Source organism: Onychostoma macrolepis, chromosome 22, assembly GCF_012432095.1.
Source record: "Onychostoma macrolepis isolate SWU-2019 chromosome 22, ASM1243209v1, whole genome shotgun sequence".
Classification (NCBI taxonomy): domain Eukaryota; kingdom Metazoa; phylum Chordata; class Actinopteri; order Cypriniformes; family Cyprinidae; genus Onychostoma; species Onychostoma macrolepis.
Window position 1 is genome coordinate 17,702,072 of NC_081176.1, and position 22,749 is coordinate 17,724,820.

Consider the following 22,749-nt stretch of genomic DNA (forward strand, 5'->3'; position numbering starts at 1 on the left):
CCGCTTTTTGTCTATATGGCTGTGTGTTTAAGGGTAAAGTAATAATTCAAGTATGAACCTTGTGGGCTCTCTTGGGAATGTCTGTTTAAGTTAGTTCAGCCAAAACTTCTGTTCTTACCAGTATGATTTTCTTTCTTCTATGGAAGTCAAAAGTAAATAGCTTGCAGAATCTCTTTTTCTTAATGGGGACAAGGACTGTCAAGGTCCAAAAACTACACCAATGATGAGACATGTGAGAACCAAAGATGTTTGATATTGCTGACGTCAAACCTGCCCCAAATGCAGGATGATCTGTTAAAGATTTGAGAGTGAGTACATTTTTAGGTGAACTATTTCTTTGAAAAGTACTCTCTGTAACTTTGAAAAGTAATTTCACTGTAAAGCAAATCCAACATATTTTATTCACATACCATCTGTTTGACAAAGCTTAACTATCCTCTCCAACCTAAAAGGCACTAAAAATACTGTGTGCTACCTTCTCTTGATCTAAATTCAGTCCTGGACTGGGTACAGTGAGTGGAGTTATTCTGACATGATCTTTTTTAAAGTAGGACCCACATCGAATCCAGTAGGCACTGAGTTAATAGAGTGATCAGGGGTATGGTCATCCAAGTTGACCCTACTGTCTGCTTTCTCGGAACATCCTGCTGTCTTAGAGGTGAGAGGTCATTTGTGGTGCATCCCAGACACCCTTGGTGACCCCTGTGATCTGCGTGACCTCCCAACCCCATGCCTTCATGGCCCAGAACCATATGAGAAGAACCCCATTACACGATCCGGGCATAATCCCCTGCCATGTCACCTGACACTGAGGTGTTTGGATGTAGTTGCCAAGATTCGCCCTAGTCTGAATTTATAGGCATCTAGTGCAACAAGTGTTTGATTTGAACCGTTTTCTTAAATATAGATTTACTGTAGGTTCAAAGTGTAGGTTCAAAGTGTTCATAGTTCCTGACCTGAGAAGGTTACTCGCATATTGTTGGAATTACAGGATGCCTGGAGTGCCACCGAGAGATGTAACGCCAGTAGCAAGAACACTGACGCAACAATTCAGTATCCCTGCCAGTTTTCTTGCAAAAGCTCAAAGGCTTGTTATGGAAATATTGTTATGGGTGTCTTTTAGTACTGTGAGCCAAACAGGTGTTCTTTTGTTCCTCCATCAATAAAGAGCAATCATAACTTACAGCTTGCTGTTTGCATGCTAGTCATACACAGAGAAACAAGACTGAGCTGGAATGCTTTGGTCGTTATGAATGAGAAGACATTAAAGCAAACTGCACTTTGAAGGGTTCTGCCAGCTGTCAATTTAAGTATCCATCTGTCACGTCACACAAAAGTTAATATGCCATTGTAAATAATGCATACGGTACAAATGACTATGATCCTCAACTTCCATTTGCAACCCGGAGGCATAGTGAAGTATAAGATGTCGCCCTCACTGCTAAAATTGGTCATAAGCTAGTCGCATGTGTCACATATCTCCAAACTAACCTTCAGCCCAATAGCGCCAGCCCAAAAGATCCATGGATTAAGTGTTGTCAGCTCCCATTAGTCCAATGGAAAGAGAGATTAGATGCATAAGAAAGAGTTGTAAGCAATGCTAGACAAGGCAGAGGTGTACCATGACGGACTAGTATGTTTGACCCTCTCATAAATGTCAAATAAAATCACCGCAATTGTTGGTCCTCTCATGTTACGAATGTTTATGCATGTAGGTTGACTATGCTGTTTAGGGACGTTAATTTAAGTGCTTGTTCAGTCCAGAATTCCTCTTTTATTTCCTCTTCAGATACCTTCCATTCCCTGCTCTCCTTCACTCTAAATCATACCTACTCGCTCTTCGACAGCACCTACGAGACGATCTCTCAAGACGCGAAACCCTTGGTGTCTACCCTCTTCTCTGACCTTGACCTCTACCTCCGAGGTGATGCCAACATCTCTGTGGAACACTCAGTCCACAGTTTCTACGATAAACTCTTCCCATTGGTATACCAGCACTTGGTCAATCCTGGCTTGGGTTCAAATGTTTCTACCTGGTCCTCCGAAGGAAGCGAGTGCCTACGTGCCACTCGGCATGACGTTAATCCCTTTGGCCCTCACCCACAAGAACTTGCTCAGGGACTGTCCAGGGCACTAGTGGCTGGTCGTGCCCTCAGTCGGGCGCTGGCGGTAGGTGCCGAGGTTCTGAATGCCACTGAATCGTTGGGAATGGCACGCCAATGTGGACGTGCACTGGTGCGGATGCTGTTCTGTCCGCACTGCCGTGGACTGACCCTGATCCGGCCTTGCGGAGGCCTATGTCTCAATGTGATGCGGGGTTGCCTGGCAGGTGTAGCTGAGCTGGATGGGCCTTGGAGACACTATGTAGCATTGCTGGAGGGGCTGAGCGGGGCACTATCAGGGGGATACGAAGTGGAACTGGCACTTCTACGCATCCGGGAAAGAATTAATGATGCCATCCTCACTGCGCAACTCCATGGACCACATCTCAGCGCCGTGGTGAGTCATGCTTCTCTGATTCATAGAACACGTTTATTTTTATTCCACAAATGAGCTGCACCATATGCTGGACTAATCCGGTCTAGCGTGCATGCACTTGCAGCAGCATGTTCAGTGATCAAATGTCTCGCCCAATCAGGCTGTGCAGTTGCAAGGTTGCCGTTTTGCTCAACTGCTATTCTTGCGTGTACTTAAATCTTAAATTGCTAATTCTTATAAATTAGCTTTTAGCCTAAAAATACTTGGTCTATTCTCAGTGGTGTCATGTAGCCTTGCAATTATTATATCTGCAAGGGGTGTATTATTAGCTCAGTGATTAGGAGCGTGATTATGTGGTAATATGACACGTACTGTAAAAAAATGTGTTGGTCATGACAGTGTGACTATGGCTGTCTGTAAGTGAATACCCAACCACCCACCCTGAGGCTATTCATACCATCAGCGCCAGAGTCTGTGTGCACGACATAGGACGACCGTCTGTCGGTCTCGCTCACTCGATTCTTTCACTGGAATCATGGCTAAAGGGGCCACAGGGGTCAAGGGTTTTGTGACAGCTCGGCTTTGCACCCATCATGTCCTGGTGATGACAACTCTATATGGGTAGGTCAAGTTTGAGACCGCATTCCCACAAATCTCTCTCAAAGAGCATAGACTTGCCAGTCAGAATGGGAGATATTATTACTTAAGCCCCCAACCGCAGCCCCCATAAACTCCAAACCCAAGCTTACTGCTCTACAATGGAGGCTTCTTGTGGGAGTTGGACCCCCCTCAAACACTCCATCACTGGATCAAATGTTGCTCACTCACTGATGCCAGGCAGGAATGACTTCAGGCTCACGTTACCTGGTCTGGACCCAGGCTTACGAGACAGAGCGCTAACAAAGTTGTTAGATGCAACCCTAATGGAACTGACCTGTAGACCAATCAGTGAAGTTATGGTTTGGCCAAAACAAAAACTATACCAGTGGTTCCACTTTGGGACACAGAATTTACATTGGACATCAAGTGGCAGCCCGACATAGAAGAACAGTTACAAAAACTGTAATTTTGATTTGTTTCATGCTGTTAGAAGCTGCACAAACCATGTGTATCATCACCTATTTTATGTAGTTTTTATTCACCTGCCTTTCATAGATCTGTTCATGGTTTTTGAGGATAAGAACCCAAAATAAGTCATGATACTTGTCCATGCTGGCATTTAGCTAATTTGGTTAACTTCTGCTAAGTTATGAATGAATTACCAAAATACTGTAGGGTTTTATTTTGCATATTGCTTTATTTACTGTGAACAGAAATGATCGTTTATGGTAATGTCACTAATAGGGCTCCTTATGCAGTGGTCAGGATGTAATTGATACCTGTGTTGTGGTACAAATTGCATTCAGTCACATTTCACAACACAAGCATGCAAAGCGAGAAGCCTTTGCGCTAACATATTAGCATGTGGGGACTTACATGTACACTACAAATTAAATCAGGTTCGTTAAAATGCTGTTGCTAATTGTAAAAACAATGAGATTCTGAAGAATAACTTGTGATATCTTCATTGTTTATAAGATGTCTATATGTGCCGCCCCAGCGCTGGCATTGACATGGAGGACTATGCGGCCTCTCCAGTCCCTCACGCTGCATGTGGTCTGGCGCTATCTTGGTGCTGCTTGAGTTGTTTGGGTGTTGTCTGGTCCCAATCAGCCTGATGTCCTGCATGCAAATTCACCTCTGGACAAAGACAGCTTCCGTGAACCGGCCGGCCCCTTCCCAAAATGCAATGCAGCTAGCGAGGGGCCAGAGGAGGGGAATGAGAAAGTTCGGCTAATCCTTAGATAAATAAAGCTCTGTAGAAGATATACAAATACAAACACATTTACACATGCACACATTTATAACTTCTTAAGTCCTTATTCCGTTTTCTAATTTCTGGAATGTAGCTGAAATATGTCAACTATGACAAAACGGACTGTGATTTTCCAGCTTATTTTTATTTATTTATTTATTTATTTTTTCAATTTAGCGATGATGAGAGGCTGAATAAAATAAAATACACATTTTATGTATGCAAAAATGTTAATGTGTATTAATTCAGTATCCAATACAGTGAAAGTTTGAGTTTATTGTGCAAGTTTGTTCCAACTAGAAATCAACAATATTGTAAATATTACTAGAGTGATATTGTGCCATTTATTAGCAGCCACTAGATGGAGTAATCTCTTTGAATTGGTGTGAGTCAGTTCAGGGCCTAAATTGTGCCATTCACCATGATTTTTATTTTCTCTTACATACATTTTCAGACACATAATAATTCCTCATCTCTCTTTCAGGTGGGTAAAGTTTGTGGTTCCTTGACCGAACCGGTTTCTTCCACTCCAGTCAGTCCCACCTCAAGAAGTTTGACTTCTTCAGTAAACCCAACCATTGAAATCCTAACCTCAGTCACGTCCTCCAGTCCTACAACACTACCTAATACAGGCAACCAACATGAGCACATAACACTAAAAAGAAGGTGAGAAAATGACATCCACTGCATATATAACTGTTGAACATATTTTGACCCTTTGAGAAATGAAAATCCTTACCAGTCAGATGTTTCAGATTGTAAACAGTAACTTCCCTTCTGTTTGTCTTTCTTTCTTCTGTTTTCTTTCCTCTCAAATCTGCACTTGTCGATGACCCCAGGTCCCTGCCTCTGAAACCGTCCAAAAACGACAAACCCAGAAGCCTGAAAAAGATTTCAAAGTAAGCAGTAGAAATTCAGCTTCCAGCCTTCCAAGTTTTTAAAAGAAAAATTATCTTTAATTATTTTGTCATAAAATGATTTTGGCTGTCAGCCTAAGAATGTTTAAATGATTTAATCCCACATCAAATAAACGTGTGCGAGCAAGGAAGAACGCTGTCAGCATTAATAACAATCAAACAAGTACAGGAGACCAATCTGCCGCTTGTGTCTATCAGTGTTTGGGCATGTTTGATTAGAGAAGTGTGATGAATGGGGCAAAACTGGTTGTACTGTATAATTACGCCTGGTTTGATGGTTTTTGATAACTTCCTGAAAGCCTGAACTTCCTGCAGGGAGTTTATGGGCTACATCCAGCGGTACAAATCGTTTTTCTCCACCCTGCCGGAGATGCTGTGCGAGGGGGAGGTGGTGATGGATGAAAACACCTGCTGGAGTGGAGAAGATGTGGTAGAGAGGTAAGCTTGTCTTGTCAGAAGAGGGCTTGAACTCAAATTTGCATGTTAATGCAAGGATTAATATGGGGCAAGGACATGGCACACATTTTATTCTAATACATTAAAAATGCACATAATATTAATTGATTTGACAAAGCAGTTTTAGGTTGTGTGTGTGTATATATATATATATATATATATATATATATATATATATATATATATATATATATATATATATATATATATATATATATATATATATATATATACAACCTATATATATTTTTGTGTGTATATGCATGCATGTATGTATATATGCAAAGTGCGTACATAAGTGCATTTATGTGTATATGGCAAAACCATTAAATGAATCAAATATATATATTATTATTAGATCTTTGGTTACAGTACATGGAAATATTACAGTTAATACATTTAAGTATAAGTTATTTAAAACAAATGGTTGAAAATAGTGCTTGAAACATGCATTTTAAACTGGATACAAGATTTCTCCATTTCTTTAATTTGGACTCTCTGGTTTGTCAATGATCCATATTCCTGTTATGCTGACCAGAATATTAAAGATATATGGGTCATGGTATTTGCAAGTTTTACATTTAGCTGACATAACATCTATATCATCATATCAGTTGCTTTGAGTGACTCTATACTGACAGAAATGGAGCATATTGAACAAGATTTGCAGGCTGGCTGAAGACTTATTCGTTCACAAACATGAGAATGTTTCTGTTTTCCCACCAAAATTAATTGTAATTGAAGGCAGTCAAATCAGATATCTCTCCAGAAAGGTCTCTATTTACTCTGTGAGGTCATGAAGTTCATAAGACGGCCAAGAGGAGTGATGGTTGCCATGGATTATCGTGGCTTTTCTCCAGTCCTCATCCGGACAGAAGCTTCATTCAGAAAGTTCTGGAGCTCTATTGTGACACAAATGAGATTCCCTGAAAAACACACACTCAAAATAAACATTTGCATATAGGCGGTTTTGCTATCAGCATATAGATATTCTCTTTTGACTTCTGCAACACAAAATAACCACAATCGCTTTGCTTGAATGGACAAAGTTTTGTGATTCCAGATATATCCCTATTCTGGCCTCATTTGCTCCTCAGCTTTGGCTCAGAGGTTAGAGATCCCACTCCCCATTCACCCCCTGGACAAATTGCTCCATCGCCATCCACACTACGGCAACAACGCAATGCTGGCACCATCCATACTGGGGGCCCAAACACTGGGTAGTCCTGGAGACAGGCCACTGTCACCATGGAGCAAACCAACTAGCTTGCTAATGTTTTTTTTTTTTTTTTTTTGTGAAATCTCTGTATTAAGATGAGACAAGTTTTTTTTATGTCAAACTGAATTGCTTTGTCTGAAAGATAAAGATTTAGTGGTTCCCTAAATGTCATCGATTGGTTGCAAATAGGTCCAATACAAAACGTAAACATTACATTTAGATAATGCTACATTTTTGCCACATGGCATTTAGGTGACCACTAATCGTTATCTTTCAGGCAAAGAAACTCAGTTCGACATTGTAAAAACATTAAAAAAGCTATGTATTTTCTAATACAGAAATTCCACAAATTACAAAAACAGATTAGCAAGCAGATTAGTCCTTTTCTCTATGCTAACACTCACAGAAATTAATTATCATGCTCTCCATTTGTTGGTACAAAGACTATTGGAACAAAATACTAGCATACTGCTCAGTATAGACTAAATACTGCCTTCTGTTTTACAAATATGAGACAGAACACGCTAACAGCATGACCGTGCTAACATTCAAAATAGTAGTATTAGCTTTCTATATACTGTATAATACTAGCACATGCTGAACACATTAGTCAACAATAAATGTTTCGAACAGTAGTACACTATATTACTCGTAGTGAGTTGCAGACACTTCTCTTGGAAATAAACAAGAGTTATTTAGTTTTTATCCATTTTGTATAAAATCTCTTAACATTTAACAGTCTAAAATAATGAGCGAAGAAAGAGACATCACAGCTGATAATACAGTTCATTTGTCACACAGGAAATGGAAAATCAAGCTAAGTGCAGTGCACTCTGTTGCATACTGCAAGTTTTGATGTAGTATGCAGATAATTTGCATTCTGTGCAGAGTATATGCTATACCCTGCAGAAATAGTGAAATTAGCATATTAGCATGCTATTCCGGGCATAGCATATTTTCCTGTGGGCACAATCTCTTCAAATAAGTCAACACTGCCCCCTTTTGGACAAAATACATTTTTAGTTAATTGTTTGAACATTACATTCAACCAAAAATCCCCACAAATGATTGCACGAAACTAATATAGCCATCTAAAAATATTCTGCCACTTGGTCATAATAAACAGTGGGGTCAAAGAAACACGTTGAGGAAAACATGTGTTCACAAGATGGCCGAGCGTTCACACCAAGTTCAGTCCAAAACATGCATTTTTGGCTTGGAATTTTCAGGTCCATTTGGATGGCTATGTAACATTTCAAATTGAGCGAACAAGATCGTTTAGGAAAATGCTTAGCTGGAGTTGTGGTTCACCTCCCATTGCACAGTGCAGTGTATGAATGAATGTTTCGTATAATGGTGGAGTTAACCAAGGAAATGTTAGCATGACTTATAACTTGGTGTCAGCCAGACTCCAAGCAACTGGATGTGTGACGTTACTGTGGAAACAGTTGGTTTTTGTTTTCATTTTAGGCAACTGCCATCCGTGGTCAAAGTCCTTTAGTATTTTGGGTTGTTCTTAGTTTCTCTCTTTTTCTCTCTCACATTTTATCCAATACGGATGCCACTGTCAAACTTTAACCCACATAAAATGGTGAACAGATTGGAAAAGTGAAGCCACTGCTGACTCACTCACTCACTCAATCGTCATGAAACGCTTCAGCCTCGTTCTCAGTGTTGTGACCTGCTTAGTTTTCCTTTCCTCTGTGGTCTTAGACTTACACTTAATTCTGGCTATTGCTGCTTTTTCAAAAGGATATTTGTTTCAAAACATTGGTTTGAGCCACATAACGTAGCTAAAGGCTACATTTGACAAACATTGTTATGTCTAATTTTCACTCACATTTGTACTTTTCTATATAAAATGACCATTCTGTGTAGCATGTTCAGTTTAGCCAAAGAGTATAGAAGAGCAAGAGGCGAAACTCTGTAGAACGTTCCAACGTTCCATTGCAGTTCCTAAAAGGATTTAAGTTTACTACTAGATTAAAAACAGTTAAAGTTAGCAGGTGCATAAGACAGCGCTACGTCTCGCTTCAAAACACACAATATTTTTTACACTTTTGTGAATATTCACCTGTCAGGGTCTTTGAAAAATTTTTTGCAGGGGATTGCCCAACATTGTGTTCTTTTATTCCACTTTGACTTCTTTTTCATTGTTATTTGGTCTATTTCTGTGTATCTGTGCTGTTGTCCAGTTGGAATTTTCACCCCAAAATGGCCAGTAGCCCCTCGCTGCAGAACACAAGATCCAGCGGGCGTGGTTGGATCCACATCTAGGGGTGGAGATGGGTGGGTTTAGGATCAGGGGGTGGAGACGGGTAGGTTTAAGTATATGTAAGGTGGGAGGAGTTGGATCTGGATCCAACCACGCCCCCTGGATCTTGTGTTCTGCAGTGAGGACCATCTCAAAATGGCGGCCGCTACCGAAGCGCCACCTAGTGGCTGTTACCCAAAACGCAGCAGAGTTTCGCCTCTTGGTCTTCTATACTCTTTGGTTTAGCTTCACTGTAGGTCTGCTTACACCTCTGCTTGATCGTAATGCTAATGCTACACACAGTGTTTGGTATAATAAGCTTAAAGTAGGTGTTTTATATTATAATAATGATAATGGCTTCAAAACACCACAGTGCAGTTTTAGCATATTTAGCACCTGCTTAAACAGGACTGCAGTGGTTAGCGCATTTTTATTTTTTTTGCACTGATACACTATTGCGCTACTATTTAGTAAATTCTCCATTGAGGCCATATGGAAACTTAGTGAACTATCTACCTAGACAGTATTTCATAGAAGGTCTAAATAGGTTTCGATATATAGCATACAAATGCCACAAGATACACTAATATTTGCAGTATAGTGGCTGACTGACCTGAAAACCTGTAACGGATACTGTAACTGCATATAGGATATCCAGTGCTTGTATTACAACTTATTGAACTACTCAATTCCAAACAGCTGCTTTAATACAGAACAGCGCTGTTAGCTTTGTTCAGTTCAAAGCTGACTAGATATATTACAGCTGTCCTACATTAGCATGGGCCCTTCCCAACTTCATAGACCACATACAATAAATAGGATGGAAAACTAGCAACCAGAAGGTCTTACACCCGGTTATTACACACATGAGAAGGCACACAGCTGAATTCATGCTGACGTAAGACAGGATAGCGTAGCTTACTCAGATGCTATACACCAAAGTTGTGTATTCTATAGAAAAGGACTTGTTGAAATATTAGCGTATGGCATCCGTTTAGACTGTGTGTCATTGCCAAAGGCAATGACTTGTGCAAAAGCTGTTCTAAAGAATGAAGAAACCTCTAATGCACAGCTCGTGAAGAAAGGATATTGCTAGCTCATTAGGTGCCGAGTTTCATAACCTTCTGAGCAAACAAATGAGCTAATCCAATATAGCAGATGAATTTAATTGGAGCTTTGCTCCTCACAGGGGGATGTGTGTGTGGTTTCTATGGGAAAATAAGCAGCGTTTAGTCGAAGGGGAACTCCAAACTCTTTGGTCTTGAGCTGGGTAAATATTTTTCTCTGACTTTTTTCTGGTTTGGATTCATTTAATTATTGTGAGAAATGTGGGTGAGTGCAGTGACAGGCCCACCGCTCTGAACTGTAAGACCCATGTTCTCGCTAACACATCTGTTTAGAGAGTCTGATGTTCTTTGTAGCTTATTTGAAGCAGTTTGTCTGTGTCATAATCAAAGTACTTTATTAGGTGACTTGTTTGTTGTGGTCTTTCTTTTGTGTATGAACACTTTTTAGGAAAAACAGGACTTGATTATATTGGTATTTTATTGGATTGTGTGTGGGTGAAATGTTATAGGCTATGCTAATATTAGAGGAAATTTGAATTAACAATTGCTCATACTTGCGCTAAAGCTCACTGAAGTATCTATAGAAAGTTGCAATCTTGACCAGTGTCTGCATTATTTTTGTCTAGAAACTATTAGTGATAAAACTGTATTTCTATTTGTTAAAACTAAAGTTGCATGTATTTCTTAAAGGGGCAGATCACCCAAAAATGAAGATTTGTGTAATTTGTGTTTAATTTGTGTTTCGAAGATGAATGAAGGTCTTATGGGTTTGGAACGACATGAGGGTGAGTAATTAATGACAGTATTTTCATTTTTGGGTGAACTATCTCTTTAAACACCTCAAACAATTCCTTATCAACAGAAGTGTCTATTTTAGTTGATGCCTCCTTTTTCTTAAGATTGGACTTATCATTTTTGCCTGGCAAATTGAAAAAAAAAAATCATATAGGTTGATAGCAACCCCACCTCTTAAAACACTAGCAACATGCTAGCAACCCTAAATTTAATTAGTTTTAATCAGTACTGACTATACCAAGACAGGAACGTAGTTGTTGTTCCATCTTTTTTTAAGGAGTTTCTTGAGTCTAGACCTGACTCAAGTACACAATCACCTAGAAATGTCCTAGCAATCATCCAGAACACCTGAGCAACCAGGATAGCACTAGCAACACCAAATCTAATTAATTTAATTTAATTAATTCAATACTGACTGTACCAAAACCGAGAACATTTATTAAAACATTCAATAGGGCCGCTTTTAATTTAAACTAATAGCTATTCAAAATGGATATTTGAAGCCACTGATAGACTTGTAATGTCTCATCAAAATGCAATACTCTCAAAATGAAGTGCGTCATTGAAATATTCATACTTCCTTTTAGTGTCTACAGAGAAATAAAGACAAGAGAAGTAAAGAGAAGACGAACAGCCATTTCAACAGTCATGCTATAGTAAATTTCCATAAAAATGTCTATTTGTGATGATCAGTCTTAAGGTTGGTTGTATGTTTATTGAAACACGTCGAGCAGATTGTTTCCTCTTTAATTATGCGCATATGGAGCACATTTGGCTCACCGAAGAAAGAACGAGCCAGTAAAAATGACAGGATCCACAGACAGCTCATTCTTCTTTTAAATAAGCCACATAATCCGCTCCTCTCATGTAGTGAATACTCGCATATCTCATATCCATCGTACCTGCCGCCCAAATGCATTTAAGCACGACAGCTAAAAGCACAAACCAACAAACAAGTCTGTCTCGCATCGGTTCCTGACAAAGTGCTTCCACCTTGCAAAGTGAGCTGTGTGTTCGGATGCAGCATGAGGTGTCTGGGGTCATTATTTATTCACTTAGATTAGCTGTGGTGAAAACAGCGGGCCGATTCTCCCACAAGCATTCATTTATTGATGCGCAAGCACACGGCTGCATTATTCTGCCCTCCCGCTGCGCTTTATATGCTCCCCACTGTTAACCCTTTGATCCGTCTGTCTGACTGTCTGTCTTCCCGTCTGTCTCAAGGACGCTGGTGCTGGAAATAGCTTCTGTGTTATAATCTCGCAATTACTAAAAAGCGGTTTTGCATAAATTGATGGATGTGTGACGTTTACTCTTCATGATATGGAAATTTAATACAGATTAAAAAAAGGTGTTGCCTGTGTTAATTTACACACATTTTTGTCTCTTGATTAAAAAGTTCCTTTATATTCAGGTAATATATGTCATACATTGAATAATTTTCAATGTATGAAATTTCAATGTATGACATACACATTAGTGTAATGTGTGTGTATCATATCATACTGTCCATTTTGGACATTTTAATTGCAGGCTTTAAAATTTGATTAATTTCACTTGGAACACAAAGTAACGCCCTAGCAACACCCTAGTAACCACATGTCAACGTTCTAAAACTAATACATATCATATTATGTTTCATGTAAACTTTGGACCTTTTAATTGTGCGCTTTAAAATTGGGCTCATTTGACTTTGGAACACAAAATAACGCCCTAGCAACCACATTGAAACATTCTAGATATGATACATATTATGTTTTTAAGTGCATTTTGACATTTTAATGGTGGGCTTAAAAAATTGGGTTCATTTGACTTGGAACACCTTGGAACCCTAGCAACCACATAACAACATTCTGTCAACCATCATGGCAGTGTGTTTGTAGAGGCAACCAACACTAATGTTTTTTGTTGTTGTTTGTTTTGTCTCAAAATTGTTGTCCATTTACTTCTATTTAAATTTTTTATTTTTTGATGATTTTTAGTTGATTAAAATCTCTGCATCTCTCCGTGCTTGTAATCTATCCACCCTACCACCCAGTCATATCTGTATTTAAAGTTCACTCTCTGTGCTTAATAAAAGTCTTAACCTATCTGCCCTGCCTGAGCTTGACCCATTGATCTTATAGGCTGCTGAACATGGCACTCTGACAGTCGCTATGGCAACCAATGTTGAGATGTCCCCCCGAAGAGTGAAGATTGAAGACCTATCGAGATCTTTCCCTCAAATTCGTTTCCTCATCAAAATTTGTTCATTGAATAGCACTGTCAGGGATCCATAAAATGGTTTTATGGTCAACCTTTCTGAATCTATTGTGCTTTCTCGAATACTGTTTAGTAGGTCAGCATGTTGCGTTGCTTGGCTCGGTTGCACCAACTTGGCCTTTGTTGAAGGACGTCCTCCATCCGCCTCCGTTAACGTCTCTAATAAAAGGGCGCAGGGTCAATACCTACATTTGCAGCACAGTTGTGTCTTCAGGCTTCACCGCAGGCTTCATAATGAATCATTTATGTGGGTGAAATGGCTGTCTGAACATCCGATCAATCCTTGGGCCTGTTTCTAATAGACAACCCTTGAGCATTCCCTGCATTTTTAGGACTCCAGAACTCAAAATTGGGAGATCATTATCATCAGACCAAAGAGTGCTCGATTTCTGTACTGGTAACTTATCTCTTGCTCTGTTTCTGCTACAGTTATACAGGTCACGTGGTGGGGAATGGACTGCAAGCCCAGAAACATAACCCAGAGATAAAGATCAGAAGTGCGGATCCAATCCTAGTCAACGTGAAGGAAAAGCTAGAGTACTTCAACCAGGTAGGTCCCAAAACACCTGAGGTCAGAACATCCATCCTCCCACATTGACCCAAAACATAGGTTAACCCTAATGCCTGTTTCACACATACTCCGTTTGCAGTGTGTATGCGGTCTGTGTGCGTTACGTATGCGGTGCAGAAGCAGCACGGACTCATTGTGCTTTCACACAGGACGCGTATGCAGTCCGCTCCTGATTTGCGGCTGTTTACCAAACATAACATGTATCCATTATTTTGATTTAAAATCCAAACGTTGTTAGCCTATACTAAAAGTGCTTTTTCAGCACTGTGATCCTCTTTTATCACAGTACAGTTACACAATCTTTCATAGACATATTCATGTATAAACTCAATTAATATAAACAACGTATTAAATGCATTTGGCTTCTAGATTTGTATATTAAGTTGCTCAAGCAAATGGAAACACATTTAAACACAGCATATAGCCTACTTTTCTTGTGTTAGGCTATCACAGATATTTTAAATTAACTTACCACTGACAGAAACAGTCGGCTCTCGTGCCTTTTACATTTAAATCTTTATTACAAACAGTCTCGCGGGTCTTAAAGAACTTTGTTTTTCTACCTCCACAAGACACAAGTGCATATGTTGCCTTGTTTATCTAAAAGTGCACTTTTCTTTGTTTTAAATCTAGCCCAAGCCTGTGAAATACAGTAGACTTTAATATCTATTTATTGTGAAATTACTACATTTCCGTTTCAATCTACGTTCATTTTTTACCACGAACAAAGCGCTGTCACTTTTTAATTCAGCACATGCAACACAGCAAAAATAGATTCGGTGTGGAAACGATCGCTGCACTGCTGCAGATGCACCACTCCTGGAACGCACTGCCGGACCGCAACCGTGTGCAGTGTGAACTCTCTGATCCATTAACATGGGTGCGGAAAAAAATGCACACCGCAAACGGAGTATGCGTGAAACAGGCGTAACCCTGACCCTCTAACCTTAAGCTCAACAAAATCATTGTAGTACTGAAGCCGGGTGCATTTTGGTACAGTTTTGGCAATACGTTTGCTGAGAAATTGGGGACAGCTTTGATGAATTCATACAAGACGTAATCAACTTTGATCGTGTAGGGTGAACATGCATTGTGCGACTTATGATAATTAGAAGGTTCTGAGCCTTTGAATACATTACAAATTCTTTGAATGTCCAAAATTACTTAAATGTCCAAAATGTTAGGTTAAAAATTATCAGGAGCTTGTAATACACAATGCAAGCCACTGCTGTACGAGATTTAACAATGTCCACCTGATTTCCTTTGATGCAAAAAAAAAAAAACAGTTGGGACAAATCAATCGAATAAATTTAATTGGGACAAATCAAACTACAAGCTAAAATCATGCATGTACGCCAGTGGTGTGCAGTGGTGTTCTGAAATGAGGAGGTAATGTTTTGTTTGTTTGTTTTTTAATAAAATGTAAATTCATGTCCCAGTCACATTTTCTTGGTTAAATAAGCATTACTTACACTATCAGGAAAAAAATAAAAATAATAATAAATATATATATATATATATGTGTATGTATATATGTATGTATATATATTATATTATACTTTTACATTAACCAATCAATATTCTATTTATTCAAGCCAAGTATGAATCTCATCAAGTTAGTGCTCGTCATGCTTAGTTGTAATAATCATTTTTCGAATCAACAGTCATCAAAGCTTGGTAAATATTTGTCACAGACACCCAGATTTACTTTAAATTTCACCAAGCTGTTTACTCACTAAAACAGTTTTCAGGCAATTTCAAGTCTTACAGTACTTTGACATAACAAAGTGGTAATATCTAATGCCATTTTATTGTACATTTAAGACTGATTCGCGAATTCGGAACGCGCACAAACACAAGAGGCGGGATTTATCACATGAACCAATTACGACCGAACATAACCAGTCATAACCAATCATCTTGCTATATCACTCATGTGACTTTCCCCCATTCATTCTCAATTACCCCCCAGTAAACCCACCTTACGCTTTAGGGGGTCTCTTAAAACTCAATGAGCTCAGGGGAGGCGAGAGAGGTGCGGACTCTTGCTGTAACTTTACCTGCTGGTGTCGCTGTTGGACAATGTTTCTTCAGAAAACGATGTTATATTTTGTAATATTTGCGTTGTTTTATTTTTGTACTACGCATTTTTTCTCATCCAATATTTTGAGGAGACATTGCCTCTCTTGCCTCCTCCAAGGAAATGCCCCTGATGTACGCCCATCTTTAGTGACAAGCTTTATGATGAATGATAGAATAAGATCTTAAGATCTGACAGGGTGTGAAATTTTTGGCGACAGCTCTGCAGTGCAACTAATTACAACGCTCCTAGAACGACCATCTACCGAGGATCCAATGAAGGGTTGTTTGGGTTTTTGTGGTAATTTTACTTGTCAGTGAAGATGTTAAAACACAACTGATAAGTCAGTGCTGTCAGTTATGACTTAAGTTTACTAAGGTGTACCGTATATCCTGAAGTCAAAGACCATTAATGGTCGGTTTCATCTTTTAACCAAGATCTTACCAGAGTCATATTGTACAATCTGACAAACAGTAAAATGCACAGCTATGGCTCATGTGCGTTTCTTTTTATAAAACTTTCCCTGAATGTTTGCTTTGTGAGCCAAAAAGAAGACATTAAGAACCGCCAAAAGCCCTAATTTCAAGCTTGCCCACCAAACAAAAATAGTCTAACTCAACGCCAGCGCACATGTCAAGAGTGGTGAGACGGTGTCATTAGTCCAGGGTTTGCTCTGTGATCAATCTGCAGCAAGATCAGACCAAGCATCCTCAGCGGGAGTGTTGAAGACCTCCTTGGCATGATGACAAAGTCTGTCGCTACTGCAGCTGTGTTTGGGAGGGTACAGAGGGCAGCTCAGTTGGCCCTCTGGAAGCCATTTTGTAACGTCTTTCATTGCTCCATTAAAACCAGACGTTTTTGTTCCACATTATGTCCAAACCCAACCCAGCCCTGGCCGCATTGCTTTGCTGTGAGGACTTGCGTCACTGGCAGGCAAGAAAGCTGGGAAAGTACAGTAGATTTGTGTCAGGGGTTGAGGAGAAGGTCACTTTGAACTGCTTGTGAAATCATACCATTATTCCATTAGGTCTTCAAGACCTTGGTGAGGTCTTGCGAGGTTTTTTGCTCTCACAATGACCTGTGGGAGTTTTTAGTGGCTGACTGGTATTTAATTAACTTAACCTGCGTAAAAACCGACAGGTAAAATACGTCATTGGTGTACAACTAATAGTAATACATAACCTTGATACTCTTGCAAGGAAAATTAACTAAAAACATAAAAGCATACTACTCTTTCTACAGACCGTATGCATCAGAGAAACAAGTGCGCACTGCGCAGCCGTCTTTATAATTTTGTCTTTGAACATCCATTTTTGTGCTAGCTCTGTATATTTCTATAGCTGCTGTTGAAGAGTAATGAGCTGGTGAAGTGGATTTATTTCTTGTAGAGTTAACTAAAGTTATCATGAGCATTGTAATGTTTGAAGTGGATGTTATAACAAATGTCAGTAGACCGGTAAGATTTTTTTAAATGAGCGGTTCATTCAGAGCTTCGTACGACCTTACTTTCACGTTGTGGAAACACAAACAGAAGTCTGAAGACAAAGAGTGCTGTGCTGAAAAGGGGCGGAGCTACATAAGGCCCATATGGCAGTAAAAGTATTATTCTAGCATGCGGTTTTGAATTCAGTATATGAATGCAGATGCTTTTAAGTACGCAAGCTTGATTTTAGTTGTTTGTTCATAATGCAGTTTCTGCATACAGTAATACCTATAGCGGGTATAAACTGTTTTCTGTTTTGTTTTTCAGGCTAATTGTTGTCATGCTGGAGAATCTTGCTAAGTCGGTTAGCTAAAATGCTAATGTTTTTAGCAACTTTCCTGAATCCAGTTTCATGCAAAGACTTTTGAACTCTATCACCCCCTTCAGTGCACTGCAAACAATTACTTAAGTTTTATATTTTTAAGCCATTTTTTTTTGTCTTGTTTTCAAGTAAAAACATCTCAAAATCTTTAAAACAAGATACATTTATTTTAAAAGTAACACTGCATAAGATTTAAAGACTTCATAGATTGTGTCTTCAATAATGTGTATTTTTCTTTCTAAAAAAAAAAAAAAAGAAAAAGAATCTGCCAGTGAAGTAAGACAAAACACACTTGTATTAATGATTCATTTTATGAAAACGAGTCTTAATATTTTATGCAGCATTGCCTCTCGAGTAAATTAATCTTTTTTAAGGATATTTATATATTTTGGAAGATTATACAAAAAAACATTTTTGGGATAGTTCACCCAAAAATTAAAATTCACTCATTTATTCAGATTCATATCATTTACTCAAGTAGTTCCAAACCTGTATGAATGTCTGAACACAAAGGAAGATATTCTGAAGAATGTGGGAAACAGAGCAGTTCTGGGGCACCATTGACTTCCATGGTATTTTTTTTTTCCTACTATGGAAGTCAATGGTGCCCCAAAACAGCCTGGTTGCAAACTTTCTTCAAAATATCTTCCTCTGTGATCGGCAGAACAAAGAAATTCATACAGGTTTGGAACTACTTGAAGGTGAGTAATTGATGACAGAATTTTCATTTTTGGGTGAACTATCCCTTTAAGAAAAGGGTGTTGCAGTGTACATCATGTTGTTACCAATTATGGGTCCTTTTCTGAAGTTTTTTTATATGTGGCCCATATAAAGTGTCATGCAAAGCTAGGACATGTTACACACTGAATAGTACAGAAAGTGTGACAGGATATCATGACAACCTGGCATCTTAAGTGTCACTTTACACTTTCAGAGCTGAGTGAGATCTTCAATGTGATTACCTCCAGTGCTTTTCAAATAAAAACCAAAGCCTTAGTTCCAGTCCATCTCTGATCAAGGCTTATTGAGAAATTAATATTGCAATGCCGTGTCCCAAGAGTGAGTCATCTTGCGCTACAGGGAAGATTTATGCGTCTCATGGTTGAGTTTACATCAAAGGTCGTCATTATTTTTTTCTCTGAATCATCTGTGCATCCTTTAGCTTAGAGCGGACAGTATGATGTAATATTGTTTTGCATAAAGCAAAGTAATTTATGAGGCCTCTCCGCGAAAATGGCGAATGAAGAAAACCCCAGGCTTGACTTACGCAGCTCTATAAGCCGAGAAGTGTCAGGGAGGGATGCTAATGAGTATGAATGCTTTCATAACCCACTATCTAATGTAAACATACATCAACACACAAACACTAACGCATATAACACATGCAAGTGGATGTGCGCATCATATTTCAATGCAATCTGAAGACATCCAAGTCCATGTTGTTCAGAAATTGTTCTGGGGTGCATATCCCAAAAGCATCATTAGCTAATTATGGTGGTAAGTTCCATTGAACTCTATTGGTAATGACGGAACTTGCGAACATAGTTGCTTTTGGGAAACGCACCCCAGGATAGTTCACATGTAGATTTTCGAAAATAAATGTAGAACAAATATAAATATTACAGAAAAAACAGAAAATCCTAAATGTACTTTTTTCAGTTTAAGTTGAAGTACTAAAATTGAAATATGAAATAAAGCTAAATAAGTAAAAATAAAACAAAATGTAATAAAAATGACTAACGCACATATCAAAATTACTAAAATTTAAATGAAACCAAGGTAACACCAAGGTGTACTATAGCGACCAATTCTCACTATTAACTATTGCTTATTGCTTAAACTGTTGCTTATTAGCGTGCATATTATTAAGATATTGGCTGTTTATTAATTAACTATTAATGAGCAGAAAATTAGAAGTTTATTGAGGCAAAAGTTGTAGTTAATGGTTTGTTAATAGCAATAATTGAACCTTAAAATAAAGTGTGACCGAAATGGAAAATATAAAAATAAAAGCTAATTTAAAAAAATTGATAAATACTATAATTATATGTAAATAATACTAACATAACACTGACTCATAGTATGATTTAAATTTTCACTTTAAGAGGCAGCAGCTGTAATTCCTTTGCAATATTGTTTGGATATGTCATGTATGTGGATAAGTTATTGGTCTGTTTTTCTGCCCCCTGCCAAACGTGCCTCGGTATCGCTTTCCTTTGACCATTAGAGGTGTATCTCAGTCCAATTGATGAGCCTGTTGTCAAGGAGACGTGGTTTGGCAACAAAGACCCCAACGCGTCCTATCGATCCATTTACATGAATGGGGTCTTAAAACTGCTACAGATATAAGGGAATTTGTTTCCAAAATGACTCGTAAAATCCTGCTGCAGAAAAGCTATCTTTTTGGGGATGTAATGAAGACCGACCATGGAGAGCTCTGAATATTAATGTACATGCTGTTTCAGATGCCACGTTTGATCTATCGCTTAAAGATTTTAGTATGTGCCCTATTCTGCACTGCAGTTGATTGCATAAGAAGTGGATGTTCTCTGGAGTGTAGAGAAATTTTATTTGAAATCATATCATCAACTTTGGGAAATGTCACTTTTTATTCTTTTTAGTATTTTAACAAACAGATTTGTTTTAGCCAATCACAAACACTTTGTGCCTGTCAATCATTTTAGTTTGGTGAGGGGGCTTTTAGGGGTGGGGCTTAGGAAAGAAGGGTGGAGAAAATTAATGGAACGCCCACTTTTCACAATCCAATCAATATCAGAGAAATAATAAAGTTATTTTCTCATTTCACTCAGTAAAATAGGTTTCGAATGCATTTTTTGTCAATTTTAACTTCTTTATCTTGGAAAATTAAAGTGAAATGAAGACAAAAAATTACTGAGGTATTTTAATAGAACCATGTCAGTTTAACACCGACAATATTGGCTCATGACTCAGCGTGGAGGACGAGAGGTCTTTCTTTAATTGTTTCTTCTCTTATCACAAACAAAACAATTAAAAATTTAATGTGCAGCTAAATTGAATAATGAACCAGGCAGGGGAAAAAAGAAAGCACTAATAAGTATGTCGCTATTTTATCTAAATAGAAGTGGGTGGGCGTGCTGGAAGAGGACAGTCTGTTCTGTCTGTTGTTGCCATGGTGTTCGCCTGACGCATGGCATAATTCATTATACGGCGGATAATTAACAGTCCCCTGGGGGACGTTTTCTACAAAGTCACTGTGGAATTTAATTGCGTTGCGTTCCTCCATCAGGGAGAAACAGAATGCAAGGAAATTGAATTCATTGCTTCAATGAAATCTAGCAATATTCTGCATATATGTTGTGTTTTTTTGGGGGTTTTTTGTTTTTTTTTGCACATTATATCATTATCATATTGGTATAGATGTAGGTGTAGTTGAAATTATTATATATTCTATTATTATTATTATTCAATAAATTATTAATTATTTAAATAATATTCAGATTTAGGAATTATTAAATATAGTTTTTTAAAAATGTTTACAAATGAAGAGTTCCGATGCAAAAACCTCTAAATGCCATCTGAAATTTTCTTTTAAAATTAGCATTTTTATCAGGCTCCTATATTTATGTTCAGTTATTTCACTTTAATTGCATAGAAAAGGACCTATATATTGCCATTAGAGTAAAATTACTGAACCTAAATATAGGAGCCTGATAAAAATGTTAATTTTAGAAGAAAATATTTTTTTTGTATTGTGTGTGAATACATGAACATGTGTGTGTATATGTATCATAATATGACATTTTGCATATATATATATATATATATATATATATATATATAGTCATGGCCAAAATTATTGGCACCCTTGGTAAATATGATCATAGAAAGCTGTGAAAATTAATCTGCACTGTTAATCCTTTTGGTCTTTTATTTAAAAAATTCACAAAAATCGAACCTTTCATTGGATAATAAGAATTAAAATGGGGGGAAATATCATTATGAAATGAATGTTTTTCTCAAATATACGTTGGACATAATTATTGGCACCCCTAGAAATTCTTATGAGTAAAATATCTCTGAAGTATATTCTCATTCATATTCACAATTTTGAGCACTCCAGGGTGATTATGAACATGAAATTATCCAGCCATGGCTTCCTGCTTCACAGAAATATAAATGGGAGGGAAAACAAAGCCCAAATTCCCTTAATCACCCATCACAATGAGAAAAACCAAAGAATATATTTCTGATGTGCAGCAAAAGATAATTGAGCTTCACAAATTAGTGAAGTGGCTTTAAGAAAAGAGCTAGAGCAGTGAAAATTCGCATTTCCACCATCAGGGCAATAATTAATAATTTCCAATCAACATGAAATGTTACCAAACTGCCAGGAAGTGTGTCTATATCGTCCTAATGTACGCCGAGGAGGAGAGTTTGAGTGGCTAAAGACTCTCCAAGGACCACAGCTGGAAAATTGCAGAAAAGAGTCTCGGAGTCAGAAAACCTTTAAAAAAAAAAAGGTCAAACAGCACCTACATCACCACATGTTGTTTGGGAGGGTTTCAAGAAAAATTCTCCTCGCTCATCCAAAAACAAACTCCAGCATATTCAGTTATCAGACACGACTGGAACTTCAAATGGGACTGGCTTCTATGGTCAGATGAAACTAAAAAATGAGCTTTTTAGCAGCAAACACTCAAGATGGGTTTGGTGAACACAGGGATAAAAAGTACCCCATGTGCACAATGAAATATACTGCTGTATTTTTGATGTTGTGGGCCTATATTTCTGCTGGAGGTCCTGGACATCTTGTTTAGACACATGACATCATGGATTCTATCAAATACCAACAGATAAAAAATCAATAAGTGACTGACTCTGTTAGAAATCTTATAATGGGCCATGTTTGATCTTCCAACTGTACAATAATCCAAACACAAACCTCAAAAACAACACAAAAATGGGAAAAAATTTGTATATCTTTTTGATATCAATATAGTTGATTTAT

The 22,749-nt window shown here is 38.1% G+C and overlaps 1 protein-coding gene across 8 annotated transcripts in view; it reads left to right on the forward strand.

Moving 5' to 3' along the window:
- gpc1a (glypican 1a) overlaps nt 1–22,749 on the forward strand; it is a 90,073-nt gene that overhangs the window by 7,037 nt on the left and 60,287 nt on the right. For 4 of the 8 annotated variants that reach the window (XM_058760400.1, XM_058760401.1, XM_058760399.1 and 1 more), the window contains exons 3-7: nt 1,790–2,499; nt 4,818–4,999; nt 5,173–5,232; nt 5,566–5,688; nt 13,733–13,853. In XM_058760400.1, the coding sequence (XP_058616383.1) occupies nt 1,790–2,499; nt 4,818–4,999; nt 5,173–5,232; nt 5,566–5,688; nt 13,733–13,853 (1,196 nt within the window). The remainder of the gene's footprint in view (nt 1–1,789; nt 2,500–4,817; nt 5,000–5,172; nt 5,233–5,565; nt 5,689–13,732; nt 13,854–22,749) is intronic. The other 4 variants (XM_058760404.1, XM_058760405.1, XM_058760403.1 and 1 more) reach the window with 1 other exon arrangement.